Source organism: Amborella trichopoda, chromosome 3, assembly GCF_054954075.1.
Source record: "Amborella trichopoda isolate Santa Cruz 75 chromosome 3, AtrichopodaSantaCruz75HAP2 v2.0, whole genome shotgun sequence".
Classification (NCBI taxonomy): Eukaryota; Viridiplantae; Streptophyta; class Magnoliopsida; order Amborellales; family Amborellaceae; genus Amborella; species Amborella trichopoda.
In genome coordinates this window covers 21690283-21706587 of record NC_142338.1, presented here as the reverse complement: position 1 = coordinate 21706587, position 16305 = coordinate 21690283, and the positions used below count along the sequence as shown (strand labels likewise).

The following is a 16305-nucleotide window of genomic DNA, read 5'->3' as shown; positions in this document are numbered from 1 at the left end:
CAGAGCATGAGGAGGAAATCCAAAAATCTTTTTGTTCTTCGCTTATGGCTTGAGGAAACAAACAAAACCGTAAATTATGCCCCCTAAAATGGGAAATCCGATGGCGCGACATAAGAGAGAATTCTGAAGCCTTGGCTGTGACACCAAGACACACCAAAACTGAGTGAAAACCCTAAACCCTAAAACCCAAAGCCCTTAAACCGAGTAACTTTTATTAGACAAAGGGCTAAGGGAACAATATTAGCACAACGAAAATTGAATATGGGGAATCTCAAGGCCAACATGGCTGATCAGTGCTTGATTTTTTAATATTTTTGCCATAAAATTTGATCGACCTGGAATTGTGTGGGATTTGCGCCTCACCAAGGAAAGCAAGATAAAACATCAAAAAAATAATTTGCAAAAGAATTAATTGACCCAGATATCCCATCCTCGTAGGTGTTAGGGGTGGGGTATTATTTTGGCCATTTTATTTTTTGCATATCAATTTTTTTGTTCTTTTTTTTGTTCAACTAGGTCACACACACATCTTCAAAATTTCAGGTTATTGGATTTATAGGAAAAATATGTTTTAAAAAATCAAATAGCGTCCATTCAAGTGTTTTAAAATGAGGGATGCAGCCCGATGCATTGGGGGGGGGGAGGGGGGATGCGGCTCGATGCGGTCCAAATGCAGGTGCATCACCCTGATGCGGTCCATAAATATAAAAAATTCTAAAAAAATAGGCTAATGCATAGAAAATAAAATGGAAGTGATTTATGTGGTAGTAGATATTTAGTTTATTCATTAACTCCAAAAGTATCAGTTGTTAGAGATTCTATATCAACTATCCCGTGATAGATCATAGAAGACATTAAAAAGTAGAAATTAGAAATTAGAAACTTAAAAAGTAGAAACTAGAAACTAGAAACTAGAAACTAGAAACTAGAAACTAGAAACTTGAAATTGGCTTCATAAATCATTCAACAACCATAATCACAACTTTGCAACCACAAACTTTAACGTTACAAAATACAAATTAAAAGTCCATGAAAATGAAAGAGTTCAAAAGTCAAGACAAGTCATCATCATTTCTCAAGTCTTGAGATTCTAAATTTCAAATCCTAATTAGGCAAGTCTTGAGAGTCTCCATGCGCATCATCATCATCACTATCATCGTCGACCGCCTCCACATATTGAATTTCATCAATTAATTCTTTTTGTTTCCTTTTTTTTTTCTCTTTTTTCTTATTTTCAAGCTATCCATGTATTCTCTAATCTCATTTTTTATCTCTTAGGTAGGTTGTGGGCATGCTCTTACATTCTCAAAAGTACCAGCTTAACGTTATTTTTGCTGAAAAATACTCCTCATATAAGTATTTTCACAAAGCATACAAATAACAAAATTTCAATCTTTCGGATTTTTTAGTTTTGCATATTTCCAAGCTAGATTTTTGTTGCTAGAAGATTGTGAAGAAGACATTACCCCCAAAAAAAGTATTATTGCAGTAGAAAAAAAAATTATCGATCACTTAAATATCAATTTCTTCTCGGCCCTTGAAACCCTCGATTTGTTGTCAAAACTTTGCTAAAACTTCCTCAAATCAACAACCAAAGATCAACCAAGACGAAAATCTGAGAATTTCACAAAAATAAATTTTCGCCACTTTTTGTTTTTGATCGATTTGATGAAGTAAAGGCTACGGATGTGGCTATTTTTGGTAATTTGGGGGTTTAATACCCCCGAAACCCTTTCCCCCTTCTTTCGAGACTTAAAAAGTAAAAAATACCCCTTCTTGAGGGTTTTTTTTTTTTCACATATCTCACGGGCCGCATATGCGAAGGGATGCGGCGCATATGTGAGCGCATCCCTCCAAAGTGCATATGTGGCTTCATGCGATGTGGTTGGCAGCGCATAATGCATTATGCTGCTATGCGGTGATCCGGCCGTATTTTAAAACATTGCTCCATACATAGCTGATCATTGTATTTGTCAAGATTGAATTTGGTTTGATTAATGCTTGGACCAACAAAAAACTTTCTGGGCCTCTGGCTGCTACAGTTCCAATAGTGCTTGGACTAAGCATATAACTTTCAAATACAGATTTCTTCTAACTACTGATATTTCATCAATTTTGCAAAGCCTGCAAATTCTACCTGACATATCTAACTGCTTGGTTTATTGGCTAGCTTTCCATTTGCTTATGACTAACAAGTTGGACTGATTTAGTTGGTAATATCCTTGAAAAATTGGGGTTTGGCCTATAAACTTAGTGGTTATGGAGGATAGCTTAGATGCTTTTTGGGACTTGTAGGCTGATTTAGTTGGTAATATCTTTGAAAAATTGGGGTTTGGCCTAGTGGTTTAAAAAACGGATCGGTGACCTGGATCGGACATCCCGAAAACCGATTCGGATCGACGAATCGGCGATCTGGATCGGGAATCGTACCAAATCGCTCGGATTAAGCCTTAAAAAAATTCAAAAAAATTATTAAAATTCATTATAAATGTTGTTTTTTAGGAATCCAATAAGAAATAGGAGTACTACATTATTAACTTTCATTGTTTTCATAAATTTATGAATATTGAGATGTTCTTTCCCTGTATGAACTTATGTCGACCATTAAATTTACGTCACACAAAAGAAATAATAGAATTATCATGGATTAAGTATATAATCATATATAGACTACAATAAAGAGTTGACTAAATCAATGAAAAATTGGCCACTAAAATTTCGAATTGGCAAAAAACCCTAATCCGCTAAAAAAACCAAGATTATTACAACCTAGCTAACTATAATATTATATACCAACAATATTTTATAATTATTTTATTATATAAATAATAACAAATCCAAAATATTTTATAATATCATCTAATTTAAAATGTATTATTGACAACTGTAATAAAAATAGTACACTACATGATTTATAATACAAAAATTAATAAATAAAATAAAAGATTTGGTAATATATGTAGAAATTATTAGAATGCGTACCAATTTTCTTTAATTTTTTAGGTTTCTAGAATAAATTAGTGGAAGAGATTGTTAGTACTACTTAGTAGAAAGAGAGAGATTTCAAATGGCCTCATTGTATGAATCTTATCTTTAAATTAATATTACTAAATTTATGTTAAAGACCATCATGTTATAAAAATAAAAAATATAATCAGACCATTTATTCCTAGGTTATATTAAGAAATACCTTTTATTTTTTTGACAAGAAATACTTATTATGTTATCTTTTATTTTTTTTTACAAGAAAAATATGATACTTGTTGATTATCTTCTTCTTTTTTTTTGACAAAAGAAGAAGATGTTGTACTACATTTTGTTTTGCTTGTTGTATTACTTGTTATTTTTTTTTACAAGAAAAATAAAAAAATGATACTGCCAAAGTACATTTTATTTTTTTGTACTTTTTTTTTTTATTTTTTTTGCAAGAAATACTTGTTATATTACTTTGTATTTTTTTTACAAGACAAATAAAAAAATATTGTATTATCTTTTTTATCTTTATCTTGAAAAGCCTTTTATTTTTTATTTTTTCTATTTTTTTATAACAGTATTTTCGGCCTTTGTTTATTTTTTTTACAACAAAAAACGAGGACTCACGCATTAAGGGGTTCGAACTCAAGACCTCCCCCTTAAAATCGGAGATGTCAACCAACACCACCACGTAGCCTAATGTAAATATATTAGCTTCTATAATAATATATATTCAATTGTCTTACTCTAATGATTTTTTGTGAGAATTATCCCACATCGAAAGATGAGCATTACGTTGTTCTCTATATATTCATGTATAATAGATATTACATTGCGCGTGTAGAAAGCGATGGAGTCGACATGTGAGGTGAGTTACCACGTGTGGAGGTTTTTTAGGTGCCACGTGTTGCTCCTGTGAGGCGGCCACGTGTAAGACTCGTGATTCCAACAGTGAATCGCCCGCGGCCACGTGTAAGACTTGTGATTCACTGTTGGGAATCGCCCGGTTCTCTTTGGACACGGGTGATTCCCGGTTTTTTCGTAGAACCGGTTCGGTTGTAGACAATTCTCGAGTCGAACCGGGCTAGTTCGGCTCAACTCGGCGAGTTTTCAAACCCTGGTTTGGCCTATTAACTTAGTGGTTATGGAGGATGGCTTAGATGCTTTGTGGGACTTGTAGGCATTTGCAATTCTACAGAAGTAGAAGAGAGAGTGTGTTACTTATCGATAATCTTAATTTCATCCAGTCGGCTGGTTAGGCGCCTCGCCCTGCTGGTCAGGTTGACCTGGTGGCGTGGTTCTGGGTTTGAGATGAACCCGAGACCTGAGATCGCTCTCTTGGGAACGACGTAAAGAAGACGTGGGCCGGAGTACCAACCGGTGAGAGAGGAATTAGGGTCGTGAGGTAAGACCTCACGTGGGTTCGGGACACGCTCAGACTGGTTCGCATGGGCACCATCTTAGATCACGTTGGAAAGCCCCCTTGGCTTATGGTCGGTTTGGAATTGCCTCCCTTGACCTGTTTCTCCTTCCCTACAAACACACACACACATATTAGTATAGACAAGTGGGGCATAGGTCCCCACCTTGTTATAGGGTGAAGTGAAAATGAGAGAGATGAATTCAAATAAAATAAGATTAAAAGATGGAGTTAAGATGAAATAAGAATAAAATGGATTAAAATAAAATAAAATAAGGGGGATAAAGAAAATGAAATAAAATAAGATGGGGTAAATAGAAAAGGAATAAAATAAAATAAATGAGGTAAATAAAATAAAAATAAGGTGAGGGAACATAAGACAAAATAAAAGGTCTAAAAGAAACATTTCAAACTAAGGTGGAATAAATGGGTTGGATGAGGTTTAAGTAGAATAAAATGAAGAAAGGAATAAATTGGTTAAGAAAAGGAAAGTTTAATGATTGGGTTATTTAGATGAGAGAGAGAGAGAATTTGGGTATTGGGTTTTGAACGAAGGTAATATGTTAAAAGCAGGGTTTAAAAACTCGTCGAGTCGAGCCGGGCTCTCCCGATTCGACTCGGGAATCGTTTGCTACCGAGCCAGTTCCACGAAAAAGCCCGTGTCGCCAAAAAACCTGGGTATTCCAGTAATTTTTGGGTTTACACGTGGCCGCCTTACGGGAACAATATGTGGCACCTAAAAAAACCTGGGCATTCTAGTAATTTTTGGGTGTACACGTGGCCGCCTCACTAGAGTAACACGTGGCACCTAAAAATCCTCCACACATGGTAACTCACCTCACATGCCTGCCTCATCGCTTTTCTACACACACAATAGAATATCTATTACATAGGACTTTATAGAGAACAAAGCAACGCTCATCCTTCAATGCGGGATAATTCCCACAAAAAATCATTAAAACAAGACAATTGAATATATATAATCATAGAAGCTAATAAAATCACATTAGGCGACGTGGTGGTGTTGGTTGACATCTCCGATTTTTCGGTGGACGTCTAGAGTTCGAACCCCTTAGCGCTTCATCATTTATTTTTGTTGTCAAAACAATAAACAAAGGCAGAAAATACTGTTGTAAAAAAATAGAAAAAATAAAAAATAAAAGGTTTTTCAAGATAAAGATAAAAAAGATAATGCAACATTTTTTTATTTTTCTTTTAAAAAAATACAAGGTAATATAACAAGTATTTTTTGCAAAAAAGATTAAAACAAAAGGCATAAAAAAATAAAATGTACTTTGGTAGCATCATTTATTTTTTTGTAAAATAAAATAAAAATTAATACAACAAGCAAAAAAAATGTAGTACAACATCTTCTTCTTTTGTCAAAAAAAAGAAAAAGATAATCAACAAGTATCATATTTTTCTTGTAAAAAAAAATATTTTTTTATTTTTCTTGTAAAATAAAATAAAAACTAATACAAGAAAAAAAAAATGTAGTACAACATCTTCTTCTTTTGTCAAAAAAAAGAAAAAGATAATCAACAAGTATCATATTTTTCTTGTAAAAAAAAATAAAATATAACGCAATAAGTATTTCTTGTCAAAAAAATAAAAGGTATTTCTTAATACAACTTAAGAATAAATGGTCTAATTATATATATATTTTTTATATCATGATGGTCTTTAACATAAATTTAGTAATATTAATTTAAAGATGGGATTCATACAATGAGGCCATTTGAAATCTCTCTCTTTCTACTAACAATCTCTTCCACTAATTTATTCTAGAAACCTAAAAAATTAAAGAAAATTGGTACGCATTCTAATAATTGCTATATTGATAACCAAATCTTTTATTTTATTTATTAATTTTTGTGTTATAAATCATGTAGTGTACTTGTCAATAATACATTTTAAATTAGATGATATTATAAAATATTTTGGATTTTTTATTATTTATATAATAAAATAATTATAAACTATTGTTGGTATATAATATTATAGTTAGTTAGGTTATAATAATTTGGGTTTTTTTAGCGGATTAGGGTTTTCCGCCAATTCGAGATTTTAGTAGCCAATTTTTCATTGATTTAGTCAACTTTTTATTGTAGTCCATATATAATTATATACTTAATCCATGATAATTTTATGATTTATTTTGTGTGATGTAAATTTAATAGTCAACATAAGTTCATACAGGGAATGAACATCTCAATATTCATAAATTGATGAAAACAATGAAAGTTAATAATGTAGTATCTCTATTTCTTATTGGATTCTTAAAAAACAATATTTATAATAAATTTTTTTAAGATTTAATCTGAGCAATTTGGCCCGATTTTCGATCCGAATCGTCGATTCGTTTATTCAAATCGATTTTTGGGATTTCCGACTCGGGTCACTGATCCGTTTTTTAAACCACTTGTTAAAAGGAATCGTGTTTTGGTTAAGAGCGAGAGAGGTGGTTATTGGTTTTGTTTTTTTTTAAATGACAGAGCGAGAGAGAGAGAGAGAGAGTTGGGTGTTGGGCTTAGATTGAAGGAAAGGAGGTAACGTATTAAAAAAGAAGGAAATAGCGGTTTGGTTGAGAGAGAGAGAGAGGGCTTGAATGAAATGGGAAAAAAAAAAGAAAAAGGTAACAGGGGCAAAAGGACCTTTCATTTGTGGGTTTTTAGTGAGAGAAAGGAACAGGGGAATGGGAGAATGAGGGGGATGGCTGTGCGTCGTGAGAGAGAGGGGGAAGGCGAAAGCAGGCCTCAAAGGAAGAGGATGGGGCAGTAGCGCGAGATGCTTGTGCTTGCAGGTTAGCGGAGATGGAGCAAGGGTGGAGACTGCGAGAGCAGGTGGAGGGAGATGAGGAGGAGTAGGAGGATGGACTCAATAGGCAGAGGATGGAAGAGAATGGCGGAGGTGGGAGTTGAAGCTGATTGGTGGCTGCGAAGGTGAGTGCGCAACAGTGAGAGGGGCTGAGACGAGGTGGTTGCTGTGGCACAGTGGAGGTGAGGAAGGACGAGAGGCAGAGAAGTGGGAGTTCAAGGGGTGCAAGAGTCGCGAGTGGCTGAGCAGTGGCGGAGATAGTGAGTGACTGAGGAGAGAGCAGAGAGGCAACAACGTAGTGTGAAGATGGTGGCGGAAATGAGATGGGGCTGGACTGCCGCAGGTCGTCGAGGAGAAGATGGCGTGCAGCCAAGGGGTGACAAACGGTGCTGATGGTGCACAGCAGGGAGGTTGAGAGTGGATTTGACGAGTGTTGGAGATGACAGGACCGGTGGTGGAGATGGCGGAAATAGAAATTGGGCTGTGGCTGGATTTAGAGATAAAGAGAACAGTGGCAGAGATTGAGAGAGGCGGAGATTGCAGAGAGGTGGTGGAAATGGAATGAAGGAGTCGTGGCTAGCTGCAGAGGTAGAGAGGGGCGGAGACAGGGCGTGAGGTTGCAGAAAACAGGTGGATGGAAGCGTGGTTAGCTTATGAGAGATGGTGGCAGCTGGTTGGAGTGGAGAGATGGTGGTGAATTGGGCCGGGGAGAGGTGGCGCACAGGGGCTGAAAAAGAGGTGGCTCACAGGAGCTGAAAGAGAGGTGTAGATGGGGAGAGATGGAAAAGGTGTAGCAGGCTGCTGGGAAAGAGGTGGAGGTGGCTTAGCAAGGTTGGATGGAATGGAGGTGGAGGTGGCTTAGCCAGGTTGGAGGGAAGATGGGATGCGCGGTGTAAGGGAAAGATGGGTTCGCGTGGCGTTGGGCTTGCTGCACACGGCGATAAGGTGAAGTTCGCATAAGGCGCTAAGGTTTTTTGCGCGCACGGCGATGGATAAGAAAAGCGTGGGCACGGAAAAGGTTATTGCCGTGTGAGCGGGAGAAGGTACGCGGCAGAAGTGCGCTGGGAAAAAAAAGCGTGGGCACGGTAAAGGTCATTACCGTGTGAGTGAAATAAGGTATACCGCAAAAATACGTTGGGAAGAAAAGGCGGGGGCACGACAAAGGACATTGCCGTGTTAGTCGAAGAAGGTACACGGCAGGCATTGCTACCGTGTGGGTCAAAGTGCAGGAAGAAAAGAATAGGTGGGCATAAGGGAATTCTGGGGGCAAGTGAAGCTATACATAGCGCAGCGAAAATGAGGTGGTAAGTGAACTTGAGGGACCACCAGGAGATAGAGGGGAAGAGTGGTCATGAGGGTCTACAGAAGGAGGGAAAGAGGAAAAGAAGGAAAAAGAATGAAACCTTCCACCAAACGGGAAAGAAGAGAGAAAAAGAGAGAAAGAGAAAGGAAAAAGAAAGAGAAGAGAGAAAGAGAAAAATAAGAGAGAGATTTATCCTAAGCTCAGCTCAGGGGTACCGATCTAAATGTTCTTTCTTTTTTCTCTCTCTCAAGGCGTGACCCAATAATAAAAAAATATAGGAATTTTATTCAACGAAGTAAGTCTTTTGTATAATGATATAACGTTATATATATAATCTTTTGCCCAAACATGGTTGCATTGCTCAAAATTAAACCTAATTTATGAAAATTAAGATTTAACTGAAATAAAAGAAATTTTAAAAATGAGTGCAAAATGACTATTTTTCTCCTGCCTAACAATATATGAAATTCCAAAATAGTCTCTACTGTTGCTCTAGAACGTGCGTGATGATCCGGGATTGCTCCGGTGCCCGTTTGCCAAAAAGATGATTGCTTTTTTGTAAGGTTTGTCATTGCGATCGATTTGATACCAATTTAGAGCCACAGATCATGTTTTTAAGCCACATTCATGCGACTTGAAATTCGTACGAATCTTGAAAAGTTTCGATAGATAGTGCGCTCGTTTCTTGATATTTTTCTATGATTTCTTCTTTGTATTGCACTGAGCATGCCGTCACGATTGCATGGCAACAATCGTAGCTCGATTTCGTGCATGGACGAAGATTTTGCAGTCTTGAGTTTTTTGTGGGAATCTGGAATTTCGGTGCCGAAATTTACAGCCACTTCATCGGCTTCACGTGCAAAATCTGACCTTTTATCATGCGTGGGGTTTGGATCAATGATAGCCATGGGCCTTACGCACGCGATGCAACCAGTTTCACGTCGATCGGGTTTGAGAGCGCCGTGATTTGGCCGCTTGAGTGAGGCATGTCGTTGTTGATTTTTCTGCAACTTTCTTCATGGATCAGCAACTTCTCTCTAGCTTTTCTCTGCGCTCGGGCGTCGTCACGGGGCATGCAACATATCGAAATGCTCGTCTCGACGAGACGAACACGCTCCAACAAGTTTGAGCACGATCCGACTCGGACGAGTGAGATATGAGCGTTGCAAGTCACTGTTCGTGACTGCCCCTTTAATGGAGTTTAGTTGCAGGGTGGCCGCACGGGAATAGTGTGCGGCTCTTCCTGTTTTGATCTTTTACCCATAACTTCTTCCTAGAGTGTTCGTTTAAGTTGAAATTTGATCCCTGGGGGTTTTCAACCGTGCCGGATCCAATGGTGGTGGTTCCACGGCCGCTTGATACTCCGAAAGTAGGGTTCTAATAATAGGGGTCTGTTTCAAGGTGCTAGAGGATGATTCTGCCAGAGCTGTTTCTTAGTATGCACTGCCTTAGACATGTCGGATTGAGACGAAACTTGACAGGAGACTTTTAAGAGTCCTGATGAAGATCTTGACCAGTTCTGGGGTCATTTTGACACTGTCGAAATTTTCACTGTTTATGAGGCTTTATTGACCGGCTTCACCCTTTTATTCCGCATCGGGGACCCATGGTGCTGAAAAATGTCTTCAAACATCAGCCACTTGGTGAATGTAATTTGTTGAGCAATTGACAAGGTAATTATCCCTTGGAGAATGGTGCTTTTTTTAGGAGAATGTTTATGAGAGATGGTTTCATTCGCTACATTCTCTAGGATGCTGATTCTGATGAAGACCTTTTAATCAAAGGCATGTGTAGTTATTGTCCTTGAAATGCTCTCCATCCCATTATTTGCTTTTGTTTACTATGATCTTTGTCCTATTTTGTCAGCCGTCAAGCTGGCTAATTCTTTTTTTTAAAAAAAAAGTAGTTAGGAAACAAATCATATCCAGCTTACCCACCCAATACTCTTGGTGTATTCAGCTTTCTCTTTCTACCCTACCTAATAGTACTAGGTGCTAGAAATGCAGAGGTTGCTGCTTCTGTCCTTCAGCTTTCGACTTGCAATGTTGATTTCCATGTAAATTATAGGAAGACTGAAGTTTTGGTCAAGTGAGCAGTTTCCTTTCTTGATGGTGAGCATTGTTGCTCGGAAGCATTTTTTATCTGTTTGAATGTTTTAAGTTTCAGCTATATATATTTTTTCATTTTTGATCTCTTTTTATCAATAAATTAGCAGGAGGTTTGAGCGGGTAGTTTACTTGTCGCATTAATTTGTGAAATAAGTGCATATCCAAGGAAGGAGATTTAGATAGCTCTCAGGGGCTCAATGCGTACAAGTTTTTTCACTGTAACACTCAAAATACTCCACACTCAAAGCTGTATGGGGGGGCACAATTCCCATCTCTTTTAGATGAGATTGTTCAGTGATATATATTCTTTATATAAGGCTAGAAATTGAAACAAAAAAAAAGCTCTCTTCTAGGCCTAATTTAATTTTCTTAGTTTTTAGCACCCTATATTTAACAGACAACAAATCTGCAGTCAGAGTCTGGCCTTATAGTTTGATGGTTGTGCCATACGGGCTGCAGGCCTATGGTCTTGTTTTTGAATCCTAGCTTATCCCCAAAAAAAGGAAATTGCAATACATACTAAATAATATCTTCATGATTTATTTAACTTCATGCAATGCAGATAATTTAGCAGCAAACTTCAGCCGGGAGTTGGCCGATTACATCATCTACATAATTGATGTCTCCGGTGGTGATAAGATACCTCGGAAAGGTGGCCCAGGAATAACCCAAGCAGATCTCCTCGTATGAAAATTCCTTTGCTCCCTATAATATTTCAGCATAATCATGCAAAATTTTAGATATGTTACTACAAAATCATCTTACTGACACACACATACACATATATTAATAGATAAAGTGAGCAATGATGTGATATTTGACCGCTTTAACTAATGATATGATGCATTTTATTATCCAGGTTATAAACAAGACTGATCTTGCAGTAGCAGTTGGAGCAGATCTGGCAGTTATGGAAAGGGATTCACTTCAGATGCGAGATGGAGGGCCTTTTGTCTTTGCTCAGGTTAGGTACCATAATCAAGATCACTATTTCAAACCCCGGATCAGTGGGGTGGATTGTCGACCGGATAGATCCGTGTTTGATTGCCGGATTTGGATTGGCTAAATAAATGATCCGGGAAATATTAAAAGTAATTAAAAAAGAGAATTAAAATAGGGGTTTGGTTAGGGGGACTAAGAATATATTAGGTATACTTAAAATAAATAAATAAATAAAAGGAGGGGTTTTCGGCGTGGGAGGGACCCGAACTGCTACCTATACCTTCTCATAATCAGTTTAGGTCCCCGCAGATTCCTAATTTGGATCGACACTTGTTAAGATAATAAAGCAATGATGTGCATAAGTGCGCTCAAACTTTTAGCATAACTAATTTGCTCAAGTATTGGAGAATCAGATGTCTTGCCAGCATTGGTTTTGTTTATGATGAAACAAGAGAAGTTTTTGCACTCATGTTCGCTTAAAATAGTGTTTACTACAAAAGACCTCCTGATATAATTTTGTTTTACATTCGTACCTTTTTTCCCCAAAATACCACTTTGGGCCTTCGAGGTTCGAAGTGAGAAGACAAATTCTAAACTTCCGAAGTGAGAAGACAAATTCTTAATTTCCGAAGTCAAGATTTCGAGCCTTGACTTTTGAATCTTCAAGATCCGAAGTCACTAGACTTAAAAAATTGAGTGTTGACTTTAGATTTCAAAGTCCAAAGTTGAGACTTGTTGAAATGACTTCGGACCTCGAAGATCCAAAGTCATTTCGACAAAACTTGACTTCGGACCATAAAAGTACGAAGTCACAGTAAAAGAAACTTGGCTTCGAACCATAAAGTTCTGAAATCACTATAAAAATATTGTACGGGGCTTTGATCCAAAGTCCTTGTCACTCTGAAGTGGGGGCATTTTGGAGAAAAATAAAAAAAGGAAAAAGGAGTATATGTACCTAACAAACAAAAATCAGGGGGGAATTTTATGATAATGCTACTTAGGGAAACATGAGCATAAATTTCTCATGAAACAATAATATAAAGCACGTGAAGCAGTTTAGTGACATCTATGTTGTAGCCAGTTTCTATGTTAGTGCTATATACTGTTTGTAAGTTTCGAATTATTATGTGTACTGTGTCGCAGATACTGTGTCCACAGCTAATATCCAAGTATTGTTGCTTAAAATAGAATGTGCACTATTTTATTTCAAATGAGATTGACCTAATCGGGTAGGGGACCTTCTCCCCCCCTAACTTACCCAAAAAAAATGAGATTGACCTAGGTTTTCGATCTCCTCTTATGTTTTCTGCATTTTCTTGAAATGGAACATGAATACTAGAGGCTAGTTTTAACAGGAACTGCATTTCCCTTGAGTTTAGCTGACCTTGTGGAAGTAGTTAGCTACCCTTGTCATTCTGAGTTGCCTTCTTATCTTCTTTGAGAAGTTAATAATGCTGCTGATTGCTTGGCTGGAGATGGAATGGTGGCGGATGCCCATTCTGAGGCTTAAGCCAGATTCCCTATCACTAGGGTACTCTGTTGTGCCTTACTAATTTGATCCTCTCCTCTGCTCCTTTCTGGTCTTCAACTTTATTCCTTTTATGTTTTTACCACATATCTTTGTCAATGGTTACAACTTGATGTGCAGCACTTTTTTTTTAGTATGAAGCTATTTTCTATATATTTAGATTCATGATATGTTTTAGCAAAGTTTTATGTTGGTTGTCAATTGAACACAACCCAACCCCTTTACTCGGGCATGGGACAGGTTAAGGAACCTCACCCTTCTAAGACCATTCCATATGCTTAAAAAAGGTATAGAAATAAAAACAATATATACAAGGGTGTTGTTTGTATAGAGCCTATGGTCTAAACAATCAAATTAGAGCCTATTTTCAAATAGTCTCGAGAAATGTGGTTTTAATATTGGAAATCTTTGTGATAGCCTTAAAATATATTTTCATATTTATTTATAAATTTTAAAGCTTCAAAAATAGTGTAGATTGATAGATCTATGAATCTTGAAAATCGACGGTCCAAAAATGCGTTACAAAATGCACTGTTTCTAAAACTTTAAATTCATTTTTTTCTCATGTCCATGCTTTTTGATGTCGAGATGATCAATTTGAAATATTTGAACTCTTTTGGTGAAATTTTTGAGGTAGGCTCAAATTTGATTGTTTAGAGCCTCTGCTCTATATAAACTTTTCCCATATATAAATATAAAAAATATATTTATTTATTTTTCGTTTCTTTGTAAGTTTGTATGTTTTAAACCCTCTACTAAATAAGGGGGCCTAGTTATTGATCTGAGTTTTAGAAATGGCTTGTTCAGGTAAAGTCAATGTGAGCTCCCATGTGCAGGTGAAACATGGAGTTGGAATAGAGGAAATCGTGCATCATGTCTTACAAGCTTGGGAGAAGGCCACTGGACAAAAGCGGCGTTGACCTGTCAAAGGTTTTACTTCTTCCTTCCCTTCCCTTCGCTTCCCTTACCAAATGGGAAGAGCTTTTATAGGCGGCAATCTTATCCTATAAAAGTAAGGAGGTGCGCCGCAAAAAACTATTGGAAAAGTTGGTTGTGATATTAGAAAACTCTGAAATTGTCATTTTGATCTCGAGATGCATTTTAAAATTTTAAAAGAAAAAGATTATTTTGAGATACGTTAAAAAAAAAAAAGATTTAAGTCCTGAAAATAGTTTGAATTTTTAATACACCTGGTGATAATATAATTTTCACACATCGGAGCTGCCGACTTTATCAAATACAATTAACTCCAAAACATCCCCACAAATTAGAGAGAGAAATTATTTTAAATTTTAAGTTTTAGAGAGAGAAAGTACTTTTGAAATTTTTGAGAGAAGAAATTTATATCAAATTTTAGAGAGAAACCATCTCAAATTTTTTAGAGAGATAAACTATCTCAAATTTCAAGTTTTAGAGAAAGAAAGTATTTTAAAATTTTAGAGAGAGAGAGAGAGCCAACTGAGATTTTTTAGGGAGATTATTTCAAAAATTTTAGAGAAATTATATCAAATTTTAAATTTTGGAGTTAGTATCTTAAAATTTTGGAGAGAGATGTCAAATTTTAGAAAGAGAAACTACCTAAAAATTTTAGAGAGAATCTGTTTCAAATCTTAAGTTTTAGACCACAAGTATCTTAAGTATCTCAAATTTGAATTTTTAGATAGATAATATGTTAAAATTTTTAAAGAGAAAATATGTCAATATTTAAAGTGAGAAACTACCTGAAACTTTTTAGATAGAGAATAACACAGCGCTGATAGCTCAATAAAAACCCCCAAAAAAAAACTTTTTAGATAGAGAAATTATCTCAAAATTTTTAGAGAGAAAAATTATATCAAATTTCAAGTTATAGAGAGAGTATTTTAAAATTTGAGATAGACTAATTGGATTATGTATAAGTACGAATAAAATAAACGATCACATAAATAATCATGTAAATAATTGTCGGTTTAAAACGATAGAGATCCTATTGGTAATGGGATTCAAGAAGCTCCAATAGTTTACATGTTAAAATTATAGACGTAAAATATTGGGACATGTGAAAATATTTTACATGTTAGCTGCATAAGAATAAGCAAAGAGCTTTGTTTCCTTACTCTTTTCAAATTTCAATAAATTATAATGTGGAACATAATTTGTTTTGCTTAAAAAAATGTGTATGAGAAATTCTAGGATTTTTAATTATAAAATAGTAATATTTTTGAAAATATTTTTCAATTATTAATAAAAATAAAGGTGCTTCTAAAATACTTTCAATTTTTATTTCTGAAATTTTTATGATTTTAATTTTCATTAATGACTTACTAACCTATTTTTGAAGGAGTTTAGAAAATAAAATAAATTTAATTTTAAAAATTCTATATTTTGAAAATAATTAATTATAATTTTCGTAATAAAAACATTTAAATCATAGTAAACAGTTTTTAGAATCATGTAAATGCACAAATAATTTTCTCATAAAATTTAAATCCTCAATTAAAAAGAGAAAATTAATAGTGATAGTGCTTGAAATAATAATATATTGTCATTATTATTTTATCTAAAACCCTACATATCAAAAAGAAAGTACCATCCAAACCTAATTGTCTTTAAACTTATTACATCACTCACAAGAAGACAGATCACAAAGTAGCACATAAGCATGAAATGAAGGCCAAACAAGTAAAAAAAAAAATATATGTAACACCATGTAGCACCAGTTTGATAATAGATTGAATGCATGAAACTCAAAAAAAAAAAAAAAAAAAAACTATGAAATGAAAGCATGGAAATCTTTTTTTTTTGGGTAAATAAATAAAAACATATGGAAATAAAAAATAGCAAACAAAAGAATGGCGAGGAATCGATTTCCTATCAGACAGATAAATCCTAACATGTATGGGTTGAGAGATTGGTACCTTACCAGGCCGAAGAGAGAGAGCGATAGCTTGAACCCAAAACATTTATGCAATTTTAGAGAGAGAAAGAGAGAGACACAACAAAGCATTTTATTTTCCATTACTTTCAAATAATATCAGAAGGTTTATATCTTTCTAAAAATTTTAAAAGTACATAAACATTTTTAGAGTGAGAAATTATCGCAAAAATTTTAGAGAAAAATTATCTCAAATTTTAAAATTTAGAGAGAATTTATCTTAAAATTTTAGAGCGAGAAGTTATATCAAATTTTAGAGAAACTACCTAAAAACTTTGGAGAGAGACAGAGTATTTTAAA

General features: G+C 35.4%; 1 protein-coding gene across 3 annotated transcripts in view; it reads left to right on the top strand.

The window, feature by feature from the left end:
* UREG (urease accessory protein G) overlaps positions 1 to 16305 on the top strand; it is a 52543-nt gene that overhangs the window by 19399 nt on the left and 16839 nt on the right. For 2 of the 3 annotated variants that reach the window (XM_011626204.3, XM_020669099.2), the window contains exons 5-7: positions 11184 to 11305; positions 11481 to 11585; positions 13928 to 14021. In XM_011626204.3, the coding sequence (XP_011624506.1) occupies positions 11184 to 11305; positions 11481 to 11585; positions 13928 to 14011 (311 nt within the window). In that variant the 3' untranslated portion in view covers positions 14012 to 14021. Of the gene's footprint in view, positions 1 to 11183; positions 11306 to 11480; positions 11586 to 13927; positions 14359 to 16305 lie in introns of those variants that run through there. The other variant, XM_006847456.4, reaches the window with a different exon arrangement.